Genomic DNA, 22,114 nt, shown 5'->3' with positions numbered 1-22,114 from the left:
CCAAAAGGGGAAAATCCACTCTGTTATATTAGTCTTCCTCAGCCTTTGTACTTCCAAAGTAACAAAGTCGTGCTTCTTCTGTTTACATCAGATACAGCTGTACTGGAAAGGCTGCTGGGGCCATTCTACTCTCATTTATGATGCTGTGTGTGTACTTAGATCACACGCTGATGATACAACCATAATGCTATATGCTGCTGCTTGCTATTCTTTCCAAGCGTGCATAGTCTACACACATAACATATACCTTTGGTGTTGTGGCTGTTAATGATCTTGTTTAAGCCCTTTTTAAAAAATATTATGTCCTGATATAAAAGTATCTTATGTTAAAAACATCTGCAGCACTTGGACCATGTTTACAAAGTTATTTTTGATTTCAGAGAAAATGAGAAATGTTTCTGGTATCCTCTTCTCACAGATATAACACACGTCACTTGGATTCTGTGTCCATCTTACTTACAGAGCCAGCCTTGAGTGAACGTAGTGGAAGGACAGACAGCAATCTAGGATGACAGGAATTCAAGAAGACAGTTAAAGGTTTGGGTTTCTGACAGGCATCTTCTAAATCTTGCTGAAGTAATGTAAGATGTTACTGCCTCTGAGAATGGTGGTAGCCAACTCTTAGTCTTTCTTTAACTGCAGACTACTGCCATTTCCCTAGCAGGGCCAGGACAGCACTGGTCACTGCGTAGTGACTCCGTAGCAGGTTCCTGCACCATCTTTGGTGAATGAAGTGCTGTACCAAAGTGTGCGCAAGGGTGGTGGAAAGACGAGCAGGAGTTCCCTTCTGCTGCTCTGACAGTGGTGGGAGGCTGGGTCACGCGGCTGTGAGCAGAGCTATCTGAAACTGCTGAAGCATGCTTGATGGGAGGGCCTGTGTCAGTGTCTTAAGAACAATCACTTCTTAAGGTTAGTTATTTCTCGTTTCAAGGAACAAGATCACAGCCCAAGTGTTATCCTCTTTTTTTTTTTTTTTTAATTTCCACTATTCTGCTACTTTATTTTTAATTTTGCATGCAGCTTCGTTTTGTTACGAATATAGTGTATAAAAATAGCCGATGTTGAACATCAACTTGGCTTTAGAATAGGGAGGAATTATTATACTTGTTTATTTACAGATGGATGTTTTTCTGAGAGATATTAAGGTTTCTATTTTTTATAGCTGTTGCATAAATTGCTTTAATGAATGTATAACAGATTGATGCAAAACTTGTATTCACTCGTTTTACAAGTACACAATTATAAATGGTTTGTGTGGGATTTTGTGTATCTTTGATTTAACTAAGTTGCTGAAAGTATGGTATCACTTTACTATACAATAAAACTTTGGCTGATACTTTTTTTTTGAGATTGTCTTGCCATCTGATATTCTTATGTCACTTATGTCACATCGATTGTTCTTGCCCTTGTAGTGTAGTGTCCGACTTTCACGCTGCTTCTGTTACCTGGTCTCTCATTTAGCTCAACAGATTCTCTTTTATATTAAAGTAGTCTTGTGTTTGGGACCTTTTTTTTTTTTTTAAATGTAAAAATGTAAAAGGAATAATTAGTGTTGTCATCTGTAACTTAGTGGTAAGTAGTACTAATCCTCTGTTAAAATACAGGAAACAATATGAGTAGTTTGTAAGTGTGTACGCGTGTATTCAACTGTGTAGAGGTGTTTTAGGAATAACTTAGAATGCTATCAAATAAGAGTGGATTTAAATGTGTGCTTTCAAATCAACAACTTGTGTAGGTAGTGCAATTAAGTGTATGTTATTACTCTTCCAAAAATTACGCCAACTATAACGTTAGGAGTACAAAATGTGTGAAATTCACTGTTGATTTTAGACTTTTAGACCCTTGAATATTTTATATTTACTGCCATATTGGCAACTTTAATTTTTTGTGCATGCGTGCAAATGTGTGTGCGTGTCTGTATATACATAATATAGGTTATATTAGGTGTATTTTTCTAATTTCTTTATGATTTTTTTTTTAAGTTCCAGGGTGCAATAGCACAATTGTATTCAAACAAAAACTGTTGCCAACTGTTAGTGGGTGCTGTAGGTGGGATAGTGAAATTTCAATAATGTGCTTAGTTAACTGTGCTTCATTATTATTTTTTAATGTTAAAAATAGAAGCCCTATGTTGCAGCTCACTTGATATCAACAGGATTTTTTTGTTGGTTGAAAGAATTTGCCAAAACTAATGGGTGGATACATTTCTTGGTGTCTTGATATCACTTCTTCTGCACAAGCTATTTTATTACCACCTCAAGACATCAGCTTGCATGGCTTTGCTATTAAACTTTATCATCTATTCTATTACTTTATCTAATAAATCATGGAAGGATGAAGTTGAAATCTTTGTGAGTTTTCAGCACTTGTTTCTGTAATTCTAAAGATACTTGATAATTACTTGGTGTTTGCTAAACAAAGCAGTAAAGCTCTGATTCATCATTTTAAGATTAATTGTGAGCTCATGCAGCAATAATTTTGTTTCTGCACATAGGTTTAAATCACTGGTATAATTAATACAGGGTTGAATTTGGACAGCGGATTTATATTAGTACTGTGTTAAAATTAGTTTTCATTAATCATAAGAAATTAATATATGTTCAGCTTACTACCTGGATTTTTTTTATCTGAAAAATGCTACCATATAGTTTGTACTACAAATTTTAGTCTAGTCACTAATATCCTTTGCAATCTTTAGGAGAATTTGTGATTCTGCTTTGCTGTTGTTGCTCAGTAACTTTTGAGAAGAAAACATTTGTCAAGGTTACAGTTCTATAGGGAAATAATTTTTATTATATAATGAGGAAAGTGGAAAATGAAATGTATCTCAAGGCAATTGAGGATGTTTTTAAAAAAAACTTGACTGAAGTAACAGCAGTGTACTGAGCGTCTACTGCTGCTTTTTGTTTGTAGTTGTCAAACCCATGTAAGCCGTGTGTAGTTTAAGAAGGATGATTTAGACTTAAAAAAGCATTAAAAATTGGAGTGTGCCTAATTAAATAGTTTTCCATAATCCCCATTCCAAGTAAAATTTTAACAGTAATTTTGGGTCTCTAGTTGGCATTGATGCCTTTTAAGGAGTGAAAACAAGCATGACTGGGTTCTGATTAGCACAGAAAACATTGTGCTAAAAGATGAGCACTAAAAGATGAATAAGAGTGAACTCTTGAGTTCAAAACTAGCCCAAACACTCTGATTTTCAACAAGAAACAAATGGCAGAAGGAGGTTGAATGTTCTATTTGGTGACACCAGTGCTGCTTTTTTTTTTTCTTTTAAAAAGTCCCTGTTAAATTTTTTTGCTATGTATTGACTATGTAACTGTATTTCTGTAGCTGGAGCGGTACATTAGCGGTAGCTGGAGCACTAACGTAAAAATAATTCTTTACCAATCTTAATCCCCTTTTCTTTCAGGACCACTACACCAGGAGAGACTAAACTTTTGGCTTCTGAAGTTTATGACATCCTTCAGTCATCCAACATGTCAGACGTGGACAATGTGAATGAGATGAATTATCGTCGACGGAAAGCACAGTTTTTCCTTGGCAGTACAAATAAACGTGCCAAGACGGTGGTTTTACATATAGATGGCCTTGATGACTCGGTAAGGAAACCTTCAGCATTTGTGTGAATAAGGCATGCTGTACTGAGATGTCTTCTGCACACACAAATAATGTGTTCAGGCTACTTGCGTGTGGCATCATCAGTTGTCAGCAATTTCTGTGAATTGTGTTTTGAACCACAAGATTTGTAAAAAATCTTGCGTACGCTGAGTTTACGCAGAATGTCTAAAGACAGTATTTTGAAGGCGAATTTCCTTTATGTTTAGCTGCTCTAAAAACTATTTTATTTCTACCTCTCCTAATTTTCTTTTCTTTTTCGAGAACGAATGGAATAAACAAGGTACCTTCGGCAGTTTCACTTAATGATATTTTGTGGTTCTACCAGTCTGTTAAATTAAAAAAAAAGTTTCCCTTCAGTTATGTGAGATTTCAGTTGCTGGTTTTTCTTTTTTTTATTACCCTTAGTTTGGAAACACTATGTTTTCTTTGAGTTGGTTTTGCTACATCTTTTCATTGTCTGTGAGATCTTTTCTACTGTAGTGACCAGAATGGCATTTGAGTTAATGAGGTCTCACTGAGTCTTTATGTAATGTCAGAATAACTTCTACGGATTTATCTACCGTACCCCTGTAGATAACACCCCAGGGCCATGTTTGCCTTTTTACGGCTGCCAAACAGCATGTAGGCTGTTTAAGCATGTTATCCACAAGTGCCCTCCGGACTCTGTATCTTCAGTTTTGTACCCATTTTAAATGATCAAACCTGATCCTTTGCTTTGTTGCTTTACATTTTGCCAAGTAAGCGTGTCCACAAGCCCAGTTTATCAACAGCATGCCCGTCGCACTATTTTCACAAGACCATAGTTAATTCCTTTAGAAATAACATGCTGTTCTAACTCACTTTATGCAGAGTAAATATTTTTTACAGTTTTGTCTTTCTACCACTTGCTCTGCCTAGAAAGACTGTGCCTTGTCAACTGCATTGGCTTTTGTACTTTGAAGTGTTCTTTTAATCCAGTCCAATCAGTTGTCTCAGTTTTTTTTTCCTTTTTCTCTTATTGTGTTCTTTGTTTTGTTTTGTTCTTAAGCTTGTAATTGGTTTATTTGTTCATAGGTCTCTCCAAGAAAGAAATTTCATCCGCTTCTACTGTGAGTTTAGATGTACTGGTTATAGCTCAATTCCATCTTAAAAGCATTTTTGTGTGCCCTTTTACAAATGGAACCTAGCCAGATTTGTAGAGTTTTATATTTTAAGTGTTGAGACAAAGGTATTCACTGCTATTCTGAAAAAAATGTGGGATATTTAGATATTCAGATCCAGAGAGTAAAACTGCAGGCTTCTGTAGTTGCCTAGAGCACACCAGCATGCTTTCTTAGCTCACTGTTGAAGAAAAGAAAAACCTAACTGTGTGCTAGCTGGAGACAGCTAGTGTAAATAGCTCTGTATTTCATCAGTTGATTAAAGAAATGCTAGTGATACTCCAGGTGCCCATCCAGCAGTTAAACATCCCAATAGTGCTGTTTAAAATGTCAGAATAACTTGAGATTTTGAGAATGAAGGATGTGAACAGTAAAAGCAGTTTATTCCCAACTTAACTAGCAAAGAATGTTAGGCGGGACATATGAGTGTTAGAAGGCACAGTAAATAAGTGCAGGGCTGTAAATACTGTGTTCTCAGTTACCCGTGTTTTTTTTAGTCATTTAGATTTGAAGCAAAAAGCTTCTCTTAGGAAAGATTGCAAATCCTACAATTGCTTGTGGGTTTTGAAACCTCACATAGTAAATATTCATCACTTCAGGAAGGGAGGGGAAAGGTTCGTTGTTGTTTAGTGTAGGGTAAAATGTTTTTAAGATCTAATTACCATATTTGATTGTAAGTTTAAAAAGAAAAAAAATGGGGCAGTACTTCAGGAGTCTGTGGCATCCCCTTCAGCGAGTTTTCTAGTCTGCAGATTTCAGTGGGATTTGTTAGGGTGTGGTAATCAGTATTCAGCAGACTAGCACAATTGGAAGCAATAATCTTTACTGATCCCGAGCATTTGATGAGCTTTTCAAGAAGATTAGGTCTGGGTGGAGGACAGGGGAAGGTCTTCTCTTTTTGATCATCTCGCTGCCCTGTCAGCTGGCTTGTCTTAGTCTTCAGAATTACCACATGGTTCAGAGTTGCTCAAATTATTTGGACACAGAAGTTGGCCCTATACCAGTCTCTTAACGTAAAAAGTATCTGCAAGAAAGTAACCTTCTAAAACCTTCACCTGTCCTACCCTGTGCCCATGCATCAGAAGTACCGTACAGAAAGATGGCTTGCTGTGTACTGCTGGGGTTTGTGCCCGATTGCCGTAGTCAGACATACTTTGCAAAAGACATTTGGCCAGCAAGGCTGGAGGATGCCAAGCTTCCAGCTTTCTAAGGGTTCTGTAAGGATGTTGGTAAGTTTTTTGTCCTTAAGAAGTATCTTTAAGAAGACCAGCTATCTGATCGCTGAAGCCTGGTTTCGAACTGAACTGAGGTGCCTGTGAGTAAATTTGGCATCTCAGAGTAAAAAGCCAAATTCTTTTAAAGAATTGCTATATACCGATATGGTCATGAGTTGTTTATTTAGGCTAACAAACTACAAATGACTTCATTCTTCTGTCCAAAGTAGTTTTGACTTCCACTCATAGAAGGCAGCCTGTCATCTTTGTATCAGATATTTCCTGTGTATAATAAATGCAGCCTATCTGCCAACGTTAGTTTTTTTAAATGGTCAAAAATGTTAACTGTTTCAATGCACATAAACTTACACCAGTGAATTGTTTCAAATACATATGTTAAACTGCTGACAACAAACTGCTTCAGTCGGTTCTTCCAGAGATTAAAATAAGTCAATTTATTTTTAATGTATGAAACTGTCCCAGGTACTGACCAGTAGTTATTTGATAACTAACATTAATATGCTTTGAAATAACTTATTTTAAATATTGAAGAAACTTGGACTGAAAGTCAAATACATCATTATTTTGAACCTAAGTAATGTCGTCAGTGTATTCCTAGTACAGTGCATCTTTTCTTTTTTCCCTTTCTGTGCTAACAGTCTCTCCAAATATATTTTACTCCCTTTTGCTACAAGCATCTTGTCATGCAAATACTAAAAGGAAAGAAAAAAGAGAACATTCTAGGATAATACAGAAAGGTGCAACTAGTATAGGTCAATGTAATGTTACGGCACAGTAGGTGATGTCACTTGCTTTAAACTTAACATTCCGTGGGTTATCAGCCAAATGTTTTCCCTTTGGAATAGGAGTTAAGCTTATGCTGTGCAGCGATGTCCATGAGCTGCCACAGATGAAGCAGCTGCAAGATACAACAGCTGCTTTGATGCATTCAGTCAGTATGGATGCAAGGTGTCTGATAAATAGCAACTTAAACACTAACTACTCATCAATGAGCACTTCAGTCAGTCAGAACTTAACCAGAGGGGACTGTTTAGCTGATCATACGGAGAAAAACATTCTTTGCTTTTCAGCACTTTCCTCTAATTATTTACAGTTGATTCCATCCTTCTTCGACTTCTAAAGTGTAAGCAGTTTTTTCATTTTCTTTTTTTTTGTTGTTGCAAGAGAGCCTAATATTTATGCACTAAAATGTAAGTCTTAGTTCTTATTTTACAAAATTGCTGTTGAGTAACCACCTGCCTTCAGATGTACAGGAATGCCTTAGCAACTAATTGTTAGCATTTTCACATGGTGTATTATGCAAGTATTGTATTCGTGGGACTTTTCTTTTTTTCCCTAGTCTCGAAGGAATCTTTGTGAAGAAGCTTTGTTGAAAATTAAAGGTGTTATTAGTTTTACGTTTCAAATGGCTGTTCAAAGATGTGTGGTCCGAATTCGCTCAGACTTGAAAGCAGAGGTAAGTGCTCAGTAACTCTGAAGATCCTCACGTTACTGCATTTCTGTCATACTAAGCTCTTGCTTTATCTCTGTACTTGTTCTAGGCTTTGGCAACAGCAATTGCATCAACCAAAGTAATGAAGGCACAGCAAGTTGTAAAAAGTGAAAGTGGTGAAGAGGTAGGATTTGTATCTTTCTAAACACCAATTGTTTGAGTTTGCCTGTGTCTCTAATACGTGATGCACCGTGTCTATAACACCTGTGCCAGACAAAATTTTGTAACTGGGTCTGTTACCCATACGGTGTAAGGTGAATAAAGAGTGTCCCGTGTTAGGACGTATATCCGTAGAATGGTTTTGCGGAATTTACAATGGAATTGTTTGGGTGGATGACAGAAACACTGTAATTGTTTCTTGTCTTAATGATAGGTTTTCCTGATATGAAAAGGATCAGACTGAAACTTTTTTGGCAGCAGTTGCTGAAGCGTGAAGTGTGTTTTTATTTCACAACCATAGTAAAAGGGCAACATCCTTTCAATTTATATTTTTCTTTCACATTAAGCAAAAGTTTTTCTTGTGTGTCTTCTAAGCATGGTCTTCCAGATGTATCCATTGATGTACTTGCTGTAGGGAGGGATGGGAAGTAGGGGGGTCTCACAGCGTGCATGCCTATCGTCCTGATATGTAACTTTCATTTGTTATTTTAAGTTACAACATTTGACATGATTTTAATCTCTTGTGGTTTATCAGATGCTAGTTCCGTTCCAAGATACTCCAGTGGAAGTAGAACAGAATACAGATCTACCTGAGTATTTACCAGAAGATGAAAGCCCTACAAAAGAACAGGATAAAGCAGTGTCTCGTGTTGGGTCACACCCAGAAGGTGCAGCAAGCTGGCTCAGCACAGCAGCAAACTTTCTATCCAGATCTTTCTACTGGTGACTTGTATTTGGTGTTAAAAGACTGTGTGAACCAACAGGGGGGCCAGTTTTCCATTGGTGTGGTGAACTGCCAAGTGCAATTTGCAATAAATTATCACAGAAATTTTAGATTACGCAAATGTATGCTGCATTTTACATTTTATTGGACGTTTAGCCTGATAGGGCAGGGGTCAGAGGACAGAGGCCTCCAATCAAGTCGTTCTGTCATTTGTTTTTCATGTAGGTTTTATTGCTTCACTTTTTAAAATGGGTCCACTATTACATACCAAACATTTATGTGTATAGAGCTTTAAGTTTGACTTCACATGAAACACACGATAGGGAGAATTCATTTAACTCAAGTCTCAGGGCCTCTGTGAATGAAAATTCTTAATAGCTCTAGATGTACATGAAATAAAATGCCCTTTTTATTTCTGCATCCCTTTTGACTAATTTCATTTAATTCCTAGGTTTTGACTCCAGAGAAAAAAAAAATAGTCTGCCTCTCTTTTTGCCTTCATTTTTGCCAACTGTGTTCACAGAACGAGCATGATGTTCCCTTTTTTGCTATTAAGCTAGAATCACTACAGACTTGAAATTTATAACCCTTTTATGTGTATTAAAATTGTTTCCAGTCTGACCTTAACCATCGGAGTGCTTGACATTAAGAAATAAGGGGATTGAATAAACACAAATATGTGTACATACATTGTACAGTAAATAAACTAGAACATATTTGTAATGATGGGTGTGACTGACTCATGTATATAAGTAATAAATACCACTGACTGCTGTTTAGGCTAGTTGGGAAGACTGTAGCAAAAAAAGCTCTGGTCTAAGGTAGTGACAGCCCATTGCAGCTCTGTCTGAAGAGAATAGAGGAATGTAAACTATTTGATTAAGAAATGGTGTTCACTGTTAAGAAATATTTAATGGTAACTGAAACTTTATGAACTTGAAGAGTAAAGCAGAAATGAATGCCTCTTTTGCCACAGTGCCACTCAAATTTAGGCTTTAACCCTTTTTATTTTCTTTTACCTAACAGATCTGATAAGTAATTACTGTTATCTCCTAATGTCTTTCATGAGATTCCCATGAAAGTATGTCAGCTTGGACAGGCTTAAAAACATGTGCAAACAGTTGGCTTTACCTTGTTACTTACGGACAGCATAGGTTTAAAGATGTCTTGATAATTTCTGTGACCAGAAGTGATAATAAAAGCAAAACTTTTGTAGGTAGAGAATAATATAGACCTGAGCTGTTCCTGAGCTGTTAGTTAACACTGTGTGCCTGAGAGTATTCAACACACAGTGCTTGAAAACTGCAGTGCCACTGCTTTGTTGCACTAGAGGAATACAGCTGAGGACTTTAATTATAAACCTCATTATCTGATGCTTTTTTTGTGGTAACGTATTTGCTGTAATATTAACTATATTTACCACTTTGGAGACTTGGGGAAAAAGAGTTTTAATGCATCAAAGTTAATTCCCGTGTGCCTTTGCACAAGGAATAAAAGAAAATTCACAGGCTGTCATAATACTACAGAAAAATACTACAGAAATGCAGAGGAAGTGGTGATGTAAAATAATAACACAGATCAGAGTTCACCCACCCAAGTTAATTGTCATTCTAGGACAAAAAAGAAACGAACGCTTGTTGGCAGACTAAGTGTCTCGTGTTTTTTAATATAACTAGTTTATTTTTGATTCAGGTTTACACGCACAGATTGAAAATACAGGCTTTTCAGGGCATGTATTGCTTTAAATATGTAATATTACTCATATTGCTGTCTAGAATGTTACAGTACAAAATGTGTTTGAAAAGCCCTCTGTTCTATAGCCATGAATGCAGAGTTTGTTCTTTTCTGCATTAACATCTGTTTGCATTTGCATTGCTGCACATCTATTTACTAAAAGACTACACCCTTTGGATATTAATGGTTCAATACCAGTAGGTATTACAGTTTGTTTGTGCATTCGGTCTGTAGGTGTGCTTTTATGACAGTATTGCAGCTCTTGTAGAACAGTTTAAGGCATCTGTAAAAGTTTTTGAAATATATTGTAAAATAATAAAGGATAATATAACTAAATGTATGACTGCTGATGGCTTTTTAAGTGTGGCATTCAAGTTTTTTGTGGTATTAAAAGTACATTTTGAATTTAACAGAAATGCAAAGTAAGAGTCAAAGTGAGGTCTTTGCATATCACTGTTTTTGTGTATATACTTTGAGCATACTTTCATTTTAAACAAAGTTTGCGTAAAGAATAGGTAAGTAGAAGCTACTTAAGGACATCTCATTCATTCTTAGGGCTTTCGTAGAACATCAGTTGTCTTTGCTTTGCAGTATATATTTTATTATGAAAAACAAGAATCAACATTGTTGAGATATCTCTGATTTTGAAAAAGCTTTTTTAGAAAAAGCAAAGGCAGCACACAGTTGCTTGCACTTTTTTCAGAAGTCACAGTAAGGATAAGAAATCCCTTTGACTTAAGGAGATGGGGGTAAAATGGCAAAAAAAAAAAAAAAAAAAAAAGGTTTCCAAAAAAGTTGAACTGGGAGACAGAGCACTGGTCTCACATTGCACTAGCTATTCCTTGCTTTCCAAGGGAGTCACTGCCTTGCATTATGGTTTAAGATCCTGAATTGTCCTAGGGTTATAGCAATGTAAAACATAATAATCACTGCCATGTTTCTGCATAATAAGAGTAAATGCTGATGGGGTAGATAGAGGCAAAATTGGGATTCGTAACTGTGCCTCTGTGAACAGCTGTCAAAGCGCTGTAAACATTCTGCAGTATGGTGAAATACAATATAGTCTAACTTTCCCCCTCCACAAGCACCTATGGCTTATTCTGTACAAAAATAGCTGATGTTGCTGAGCTCTGCCACAGGCCTTCTAAGCTGGGGGCAAAAGTACTGTGTGGGGCTAAATCAGGAGAAGGATTCTGCACCTAGGCAGATGCAAACTGGCAGGTGTGAAGTACTCCTGTAAGTGCATGCAATGGAAAATAAAATGTGGGTGCTCCTTTTTGCCTGTGAACAACTCTTCAGCTGTCAACTAGCAGAGTTTAAAAACATGCCTAATAAAAATCAGCAGCAGCGTTCTGTGCTGTATTCCTCTTGCAGAAGGCTGGGTCACATAGTCTGTCCTGTTTCTTCATCTGCATCTAATTATTTTGAGCTCCTAAAATGTGAACAAATCTATTTGCTAAAATTAAGATTAAAAAAAAAATAAAGTAGGGATGAGAATAGCCTTTCAACCCATCTCAGATTCTGTTTGTAATTCTTTAGGAAAAGTTGAGTTCCTGTTACTTGGCAAAAGGGGGCCTGTGATGGGGTCACTGGAGACTTCTTGAGTCAGGTACAGTAAGTAATTAGCCTCAGGGGTGAGACTTACTATTCAAATTCCTTCTCTAAAGCTTAAGAATACAGCTGTTTAAAAAAAAAGTCAGAGTTTTTTTAGTTTATATGGAGCAGGTAATGTTCTTGTTTTGCCTGCTTTTCACACAGGGTTGAAAAACTGATTTAAATTACTGGTACTTCACGCGTGTACTGGTTAAAACAGAGAGGGCAAGGTATACCTTTATAAGTTGATGCAGGTGCCACAGAACTGAATGATTAAATTTCTTGTGTTATTGTTCATTTAGGTGTATGTTGCACGTTAGTGACTGGAAGAGTTAGAGCTTCCCCTGTGGAATAAATTAAGATCCATTAAAACATTTTAAAATGTCTGGTGATAAAGAAACATCTCAGAGAAGATGCACACTCTCACCACATTTTTGAGCCACTTGTCGTGGTACGAATTGGTTTTGGTATGTTGGTGCAACCTTGCACTTAAGGCTTGCTGAGTGCCTACTGTTCAAGTCAGTTTCCTGTGCTTGTGCTAATCTGCCTGGCCTTCCTAAGGAGCTGAATAAAATCAGAACTAGAACCAAGTTCACTATGCAAAAAGCAGCAGCGTACGGCAAAATGTGCGGTTGGTATGGAAAGGGTTCTTTTAAATACCAGGTATGAAAAACTTAACCACAATACTGTAGGAGTGTTGCTTTCCTTCCTATCAGAGCACCGAGTTAAATTTAAGTGATGAGAATATGGGTGTGCAGCTGTTCTGTAGTAACTCCTTGCTATTTTATAGCCCCTTCCAGTTGAGGTCCCTGGGGGCTGTGGGTGTGCTGGCACACGGCTAAGGGGCTTGCCCCGTCAGCTTCTCTGTGGCACCTGCCCCTCTGCTTCTTCACGACCAGGGAGGGAGGGCGAGCTACCAAGCGAGCACATGGTGAGCTCTCAGGGAGCAGCTGGCGCGCCGTTCTCACCTAGCATCTCGCAGTAACGCGAACATACGTAACAGGAGGTCTTTACCAAGATGTTTGCATGCTTTCCTCCTTTTACAGACTCTACAACTCCATTTATCCAAAACTGGCCAGGAATCCTGAGAAGCGCAGTATTTCACGAGCTGGCTGAGTCGTAGTGATGTTTTGCTGCAAAACGAAGCTGAACTGCTTTCAGCATAAAGAGAGGCCTTTGCTTTGTCTGGCCTGGAACAGAAAAGTCAGGTGTGCTGTAGGCAACTTTCTGCATTGAGTTATACGTAGGATTGCATCATGAGCCAGGCATGACTGAAGGCTAGTTTTCTTCTCAAAGTAGCCCTTAACAATTTACTGAAATTCCAAGTAAGGAATAACTGTTGGTAACAAATACCCTTTCTAGATGATTTAAAAATAATAAAATAAAAATAATAATTCTGCTACTTTCACATATGTTATGGTACACTTCTAAAGCTTTGCAGAAAGCTAATTTCAGCAGCACTATGTGCAATGCATACCCAAGGCATTTTCTGTGGTCACATATGTTAAAACATCACCCTGACACTGGTGTTTACACCCTTTCCAGCAATTAATGTGATTAGTTGCTTCCAATCCCTAAATGCTTCTGAAGGTGTGATCACCTTCATGAACTTCCTGTAAGTACACTATCATATAGCTCATATGAACACATATCTTCTTAGTTACTTCTCAAGAGAACGTTTGAACGGTTCTTTAAGCTCCTCTCCTCCCCTATGTGACAGGTTGAAAATGGTAGCACAAAACGATGTCACATTTGTTGTGTGACCTTTTGGTCATGTTTCTTTCACTGGCGAAGAAGCCAAGGTGCGTTGATTTGTGTTAAGCTTTGAGGGTCAGCAAGAAGATCCAGAATAGGGAGTCCTTTTTTGGGGGAAGGACAGAAGAGAGGGGAAGCTGGAAACATGTTTCAAGATTTACACTTGCAAAAAGCTGCTCCTTTTCGCCAGAGGAGCAGTGCTCATTTAACAGTACACGAGCCTGTTTAAATGCGATGGTTTACCTTGCATTATGGTGAGATTAATTTTTTTCTGAATAAAAGCTTAAACTACCATAGCAGATTTTTGATTATAAAAACCTATACTGTTAATGTGGAAGTCCCATGGTTAATGTTGACAAAGTCATTCGTGTTCATTATCTTGGTATAAAACTAAAAGCTTATATGTTGCCCTTGGTTTTCATGGCTTTTCCCCTTTACTACAACAAATATGTGCTGTAATGTTTTAGCAAATAACCATTATTGTTTATACACTGTAATTCAGTGGGATGTAGTAAATGGCATATTTTAAGGAGTCTATTTCTTTGCATATAAAATATCTGTAAAGCTTACTGAAGGTGAATAGTGGCTACTACTTAGCTCTCAATTGTTGGCCACGTTACTGAAACAATGAAGATATATCGCTGACTATAATAGGGAAATAGCAGTCATTTAACATAGTTGAGCATTAACTCTGTCATTTACGCTGCTGAAGCAATCATTATTACAGTGAATGTAGCTGGGTTTGTTTCTCCATATGTGTAGATGTTCTGGTGTATAAAATGCATTGCTGTTTGTAACAGTAAATTATGTGTGCTAGAAGGCTCCTGTTGCTATTTAAAGGAAGTTTTACCCCAGCCCTTCAGCAGACTTAGCAAAAATAAAGTAAATAATGACTGGTTTGGGAATTTCTTTCACTGTAGCAGTTTCAACAATGAAAATTTGTGCCATCCTGCAAAATTTTGTACTAAGAAAAACCAGAGTAGATAAAACCATGCTTCTGTATATAAGCCTTCACAGTGAAAACTTCTTGAAGCATAATTTTGCAATATTTCTTATTACCAATTGAAGAGGTGCATGCTCCCCATTTCAAGGTGAGGACTCTGTAAATTAAAGCTGCCGGTGGCTCATCCTTCACCTGGGATGTCTCAACAGTCACAACTTTAGCATTATGTTTGCGGTCTATATTTGCGTGTCTGGGGTAGATGAATTGAGAATGTAATACTCTGTTTTCTTTTTTCTTCCGTTTACATTGTACATGTACATGCTCAGTGTAATGAACTCTGGCTCAGGCATCATTCATGCTATAGCTGAACAGGCACAATTCAGTCAGGGGTCTGTAAATTCTGAAAGGGAAATTGTAGTTATTGAGGAAAACCACCAAAAATTGTTTTAGAACTTTTAAAAGTTGTAATGTACCTAAATTAAAAAGAAATGCTGCTCATAATACACAAGATAAAACCTATGTAAGCATGATGCTGACCTCTGTAGGGTGGATTGATATCTGGGAAACTGCTGCAAGAGCTAGGCCTGCTCATTACTTGAGAAGAAAAGACCCTTCATGTGTAAATGTTATCTTCATTATTTATAACAATTGGAGTAGCAAGAAGAGAGGACAGAAACTAATGCCACAATATGAAGTGAAAGCTCGAATGCAGCACACTCCCCCCACTCTTCCAACCCATGTCCTGACACTGTTGCCACCAGCCTGCAGCAGGGCCTACAAACAGAGGCGAAATGCTGCTGGATGACTGCAGGGAAGGAACGCACCCTCTGTGCATGTGAGACTATCACTGAGGGAAAAATGGTGGCACCCGCAGGTGTTATTTCCATTAGCTCTACAGCTATTAGAACTTTAATATTCCAATAATGATAGCTCATAAAGAACCAAATCCTGAAAATGGGCTTTCATCTTTAGAAGCCCCTTTTTGACCAGCCAAATATTACTGCTAGTATCTCTTGTGCAAGGTCAATCTCATATTCTTTTGGTTAAGCAGAGCTAAGGTTGGCTTTGTGTTTGGGTTGTGGGATATTTGGGTGGTGGGATGGTTGGGTTATGGGATGGTCAACCAGCACAAGGGGAGGACAGAGATGGGGTTCTTTAAACAAACTCTCCATTTGCAGAGGTGTAAGGAAACAAGTCTGGCCTTCACCTATGTACTATGTGCCCATCTCTAAAAAGTTTTGTGCTTAAGTGCCATCAATGAATATTTGTTTCCTCCAGGGTATGAACAATAACCCCCAAACGCCCTGCTGAATCCTGAGCCCCAAGCTGCTTTCTGCGTGGGCAAACCTCTTTGCAGAGACACGTGGAGCAGCAGCAAAAGCTGCAACTAAAGCACTTCTGGGGCTTATGGCAGCTGCTGAGTGATGATGCTGGGATCACCAAAGCGGATGATAACAGGTACCCAGCAAACTTTCACTATCTGGTCCCAGGGACTACAGCCCATCTCAAGTACCCACCTACTCCAAGGCTGACATGGCAGCTGGCATCAGCTACTCAACCAATCCCATTTACTTTCAATCACACCATTACTACAACCTCCCTCCTCCATCTGTGTAAACATATGTCTTTGTTAAACACCACCATTTGTACAGGATAAAAATTGTCAATGCTGACAAAAGTGCCCCCACATAATGCTGTTGTGATTTCGGTGCTGTCCTTAAGCTGATTTTAGAGAAGTCTGTGAGCCGATCAACATCTCCACTGCTATTAATGGGAAACTTTGATAGAAATGTGAAAACATACATTTTGTCCATGGGTATTGGTCTCCATTTTCTAAGACTCAGTTCTTCTAACATTAATTGTTAGTAGCGTTTTGAAGTGCCACAGAAATACCTCTAAGCAATCGCTGTTTCAAGAGTAATCTTTTCTGTTATTAATATGTGAACTTGGCAAGAACTTATTTTCATCATACCTTCCTGGGGCTGGACCTTAATTCTGGCAAGGGAAAGACTACAATTCTAGAGAAAAAAAAACTGGTTTTAAGCGATTGCTCCTTGCAACAGCTTTTTTTTTTTTTTTTTTTTTTTCTTTCCAGAAATGACCACTACTTGCCTCTGTACAGGAGTTTTCCCTTTTCTTTTTCTTGTAGTATGGTCTTGACTACAACTACAACTGAACCCCAACATAACCAGAGGCCTCTACCCCCTAACTGAGCTTTCTAAAGCTTTTTTTTTCTTACTCCTTCATTCATTCAGTCTCAGCAATGCTAAACATGGAGTTGTAGTTAACAAACTCCTACCATTAACAGGATTTAGGCTCCCCAAGGATTTAAAAACAATCATTTTCTTTCTTACTCATTTTCTCCAGCCATTTGGGTATGCTGGAGTGCAATTCCAAGCTTTCTCTCCCATCATCTCCACAGCTGTGCGGATTAGGGATATTTGTTTTTTTTTAATGAAAATTGAGACTTTGTCGAATTGCTTCCCTTACAAATTAGGGCTTTGCAAAAGCAAGCATCTGAAAAACAAAACAAAATAAAAAACCCAAGTCCCGAACCCTGTAATAAGATTATAACAGCTTTCCATCCTTCTTGTTACTTTGTTAATCCTCTCTCTTTCTTGCTAGCCCTGGTTTTATTTTGTCAATCTTGCTGCTGTTTCCTGCTACCTTTTCCTATGTCCCTGGCTTGGTGGAGTTGTGAAGCAGTTAGTGTCCTCTGTATTTTGTTTGTTGCCTGCTTTGCTTACCATAACGCTGCAACTCTGCATGTTACTTTTCAGTCAGGCAAAGCAGGGTAACAGGCAGAGTTTCTCCCTGCTTTTTTGGGGATTAGTAAGTGATTTGGGATTTGGTAAAGTGAAGTACCTGATCTGAGTCAGAGATACACCATCTGAGCAGCACAGATGTTAAGACCTAGATGAGAAGGGGTCTGGTAGCAAATCTTATCCCACACACTTCATAAAGTTGCAAAAAGTTGTTTCTGAGGTGTGAAGTTTCTGAAGAGAGACTGTATTGCCTCCACAGCTGGATGATGCTTGTAATAAACTACAGTGTGGGATATCAGGAAACCCTGTATTCTGGTTGAAAGTACTGGTATCTTCCCCTGCTAGGGACACAGGGGGCTGCTAGTGTAATCCACCAGTGCCTACGGTAAGGACTTGTGCCTTGTGTTACTATCAATCCAGATATTTTTGATAGTTGATGATCTGGCCTTAGTCCCCCTGTGGCTACTTAGTACTTTCTGACTGTTTAAATGTTATGAGGTTTCTAACTAGGCCCTTTTTTAAGGGTACTTTTTCATGGTGTAATCCTGGAGTTCTGAGGAAAAAGGGAAATTCCTGCCCTGGTTTGTGGAGGGGAAGGTGGTTTCCTCCTCTGCCCAGCCTCTGACACCCACAGTGCTGCCTGGACTGGAGGCTCGGTCTCCATTTCACATACTTCAGAGTTTCTGATTCAACCTTTGGAATGCTAATGTGGTTTTGTTGTTGTTGTTTGTTTGTTTTGTTTTGTTTTGTTTTATTTTGCCCTTATTTTAAAATGGCTTTTAATATACTGACAGTCTGGCCATGCAGAGCAACTGCAATATGGAAAGAAACTGTACTTTTAGCACATCTCAGGTCTTTACACTCATCTCAGCTGCTCCTGTCCGGGCTCATTCCCCTTGCTGTTATTTTTTTGCCTGCTCTTATATCAAACACAAACCCTGCATTATCTCGGCAGTGCTATCAAATACCACCGTTCCCTCCCAGTCTGCCGCTCACGATATCCGCGTAAAGACGATATTTCATCATTCTGCTGGAAACCGCTCTGCAAATGAAGCATGAAGGCAGTGCTAATTAAGGTGGGCCCAATTTGCTCCCCTCGCAGTGATGGCCCAGCTGCGGGCACGGAGCGCGGCGGGGAGAGCGCGCTAGATGGCAGCATGGAAGTGCCGTTGGGAGCGCCTCGGCGCGAGGTGGAGGGTGACCCTCCGGCCTCCGCTCCTTTTCATTATTATGACTGTTATTCTTAATAATCGGTCCTTTCACTTGTCTGAGGGGTTTTAGGCAGCTGTGAGAGGCCGGGTGTGGCATTTTTTCCCTCTCATCTGCTTGTATTTTTACTTAAAGCAAAATTTCCTGTCAGAGTGAAGTTTTGTCTCTAGCTAAATATATTTACTTTTGCATTTTATTTTTCCATAACTGATTAGACAGACAATGACCCTTCAAAAGGAATTGGTAGTGGGGACTGTCTGGTTATGTGTAAATACCCATGTATTTATGCTCCACGTACCACCTGCCTGAGTGACAGGAATCCTGATCTGAACTGCCTGACGGCAGTGCAAGCACAGGCTAATTTTCTCTCAGTTTTACTCTGAATGCAGATGATCCCGGTATAAGTCAGAATTCAAGAATATAAGAATATATATAGAATATATATATATATTCAGAATATAAGTCTGAAGTCAGAATTTAGCCCAATTTCTATGTATTTGCAAATACAAAGAATCATAGAATCATGTAGGTTGGAAAAGTCCCTTAAGATCATCAAGTCCAAACATCACTTAACACTCTCAAGTTCACCACTAAACCATATCTCTAAGCACCACAACCACAAGTCTCTTACATACCTCCAGGGATGGGGCTCCACCACCTCCCTGGGGCAGCCTGTTAAAATGTCTAACCACCCTTTCCATGAATAAACTCTTCCTTATATCCAAACTAAACTTCCCCTGGTCCAACTTCAGGCCATTTCCTCATGTTCTGTCACCTGAGAAAACAGACTGACACCCACCTAACTGCACCCTCCATTCAGGTAGTTGTAGAGAGTGACAAGGTCTTTCCTCAGCTTCCCCTTCTCCAGGCTGAAAAACCCCAGTCCCCTCAGCCACTCCTTATATGTCTTATTTTCTAAAACATGCAGCTTTCTTGTTTTTTTTCCATGCTGCCTTCCAGGTCGTGTTTTGGTTACAGAGAAAGACACATGCCTTATGCTCCAACCTCCAAAGCAGCGTTTGTGCACAGGCCCCATCTGTTGCCCAGAAGACTGCAGGTAAGGTGTACAACAGCCATGGAAGTTGGTGGTCTGCTACCTGACCTGCACAGCACACCTCTAGGTCTTCTGCAACAGGTCTTCACCCGACGTCCCTGGAGTTCCCCTGCTGATAGTTGTCTTTAGAATACAGGAATGTGAGCAATGCCACTCTTCTTCTGATGTTTCTGCTGGCAATAGAATCATAGAATGGTTTGGGTTGGAAAGGACTTCAAAGATCATCTAATACCAACCCCCCCTGCCATGGCTGGGGATGCCACCCCCTAGATCAGGTTGCCCAGGGCCACATCCATCATGGCCTTGAACACCCCCAGGGATGGGGCATCCACAACTTCTCTGGGCAACCTGTGCCAGTGCTTCACTACCCTCTTAGAGAAGAATCCAAAGATCCAAAAAGGTATTTTAATTTGGCACCCAGAAGAGATGCAATATTTTTTTTCCTAGTGCCTCGTAACTATTTTATTCTAAAAGAGAGAAAGCAGAAAGAATTTTTTTTTTTCCTCCTGTAGAATCCATTGAAAATGGTTTACCGAAAAATCAGTTGACTCAGCGCATGTGGATGTATGTGCAGGTTGGAGAGAGAAATGCTGTGGGAATTAGATCAAAGAGCTCTTGTTACCTGGACTTTCCCAATAGGCATCAATTTGTTTATGGATTTCAATCCTCCAGTGTCTATTCAACAACCATGCTCTATATACTATATTAAAAAGTTAAATTCTATCAAACTATTTTAGCAGTAAATGCTTTAATATTTCAGCAGCATAACTGTACATGGGATGCATGATCATGCTTAGCCTTGTTTCCATCTTTGGACTTTTCCAACATAAGTCAGCTTCATGGATAGGCAGAGCCACTGACCAAGAAGTCCGACCATACAGTAATTTTTGGAATGCCTTTTTCTTACGGTCCCATCCGGCATTGTGTCAGTCTCACTGACCATGCTTGTAAGTGCAACTGAAAATGTTGGTGCAATGGCTACTGATGAGGGATTAAATACCCTTCTGAGGTCTTTAGACACTTCCCTGAGAAGGGTTGGACACATACTACTGGAATGGGCTGCTCAAAAGCAGGAGTCCCATCAATAAAATAAAAAATAGAGATATAATAATGCCATATACAAGTAGTTGAAGATACCAATATTCCATACAGAGAAGCAATAAATGAAAGTTGTGGGTGTTACTGACTATGCTACCAAATATTTTGATACCAATTAAAGTGTAGTGCCACTAGAGATGTTTTCATCACAATATGAGACAGAAGTACAAATACTGACTCAGAGAACGACAGTGGGGATATGAGCTTGTGCCACAACAGATGTATAACAGCAGAGAGGCATGTATAGCAGCGTGATTCAGAAAAAGCGGGCATAGGATTGCTTGTTATGGAGATGACAGAAGTTGAGGTTTCTCATGTGGGGACGGAAAAGAGATCTTTTCCCAGCAGTCAGGCAGAAAGGAAAAATCATCCTTAAGAAATGTCCCAGGCGGGAAGGACTCATGTTAAGGTTAGATGATTACAAAGCATTGACTTATGATGAGTTTCATAGTGCGGTACTAGTTTTTTTTTTTTAGCTTTTCATGGTTAGCCTGTATGTCAAACATAGTAGTTGTATGAAAACCTCCAAGATACCTTGCCAAAAGGAGTGCACTCTTGGGTATTTTGTTCAAAATGAGATTTTTAGTATGGAGTTCAAGACTCAGAAAGCCTCCTTTGCCTATATCCATCTTGTATGGACAACATCAAAAGGAAATTTGAGGGGACTGAATTCAATTTGGCTTCAAATGGACAGGCTTCCTGGGCAGACTGGTAGACATCAGCCTCTATGTTGTCCTATTCCCAGTCCAAATTAGTGGTTCAATACACATAGTCTAGCAGTACTTTTATGTCTAATATATGTTATTGCTATCCTATTAGTAAGATGAACAAGCAACAGTGGGAACTGCAAACAGGAACAAACAATTGAACACAGGCATTCAGTGAATCCAGAAGCAAAATGAACATTTTTTTCATTAATATTTTAGCAAAACTGGATTCTTTCTCCAAATAAAACAATGCTATAAAATATCACAGATTCAACATCTGCTGGATCTTCATTAGTGTAAGTGTTATGTTCAATTTCATGAAATTTTATCAGCGACACTTAAAACTGAAGTAAAGAGAGTGTTTTTCCAGCAAATACTGAGGTCGTCATGCAATAGGAACCTGAGCTTATTTACTGTTGGTCTTTGTGGTGCTACTTTAGGATTAACTCTTACTGTTTCTTCTCTATCTAGGTAGAAAAGTTGGTTGGTGTCAGACAGCAGTAATTTTTGGCTGGTGATCCCAGGGCTCTTTTCCCTGCTGCACCTGTGTGACTTGGGGAACTCATCAAACCCTTCATGTTTCACCTCCAACCTGGGCAAAAGAAGTCATCGTTGTGTTTTCCTTTGAGTGTAGGCATTAACAACTGTTTGAGACGGCAGTGGGAGCTGGATGGCTTGGTGGATTCTCTGCCATGGATTCTCTGCATGCACACCAAATGGAGAGATGTTAATAGGACCACAAAGCCCCTTGCAGAGGTGTGCCCACTAAGACCACACATAGTAAAATGCACACATCCTTATACAGGTAAGAAGAATTTGTATAAATTCCTTCGGCTTGTGTTTGAGACTTGTTAAAGATTCATCTATAGCTTTTTCCTGCTTCCTC

General features: G+C 38.9%; 1 protein-coding gene across 5 annotated transcripts in view; it reads left to right on the top strand.

Annotated features, from left to right (window-relative positions):
• ARMC1 (armadillo repeat containing 1) overlaps positions 1-10,436 on the top strand; it is a 30,966-nt gene extending 20,530 nt beyond the window's left edge. For all 5 annotated transcript variants that reach the window (XM_040545780.1, XM_040545783.1, XM_040545782.1 and 2 more), the window contains 4 exons: positions 3,413-3,602; positions 7,335-7,451; positions 7,537-7,611; positions 8,182-10,436. In XM_040545780.1, coding sequence (XP_040401714.1) covers positions 3,413-3,602; positions 7,335-7,451; positions 7,537-7,611; positions 8,182-8,373 — 574 coding nt within the window. In that variant the 3' untranslated portion in view covers positions 8,374-10,436. The remainder of the gene's footprint in view (positions 1-3,412; positions 3,603-7,334; positions 7,452-7,536; positions 7,612-8,181) is intronic.
• Positions 10,437-22,114: the final 11,678 nt, after the last annotated feature.

The sequence above is a fragment of the Cygnus olor genome, chromosome 2, assembly GCF_009769625.2.
Source record: "Cygnus olor isolate bCygOlo1 chromosome 2, bCygOlo1.pri.v2, whole genome shotgun sequence".
Taxonomy (NCBI): Eukaryota; Metazoa; Chordata; class Aves; order Anseriformes; family Anatidae; genus Cygnus; species Cygnus olor.
Note: the sequence above shows the minus strand (reverse complement) of the source record. Positions and strands in the feature narration are given on the sequence as shown.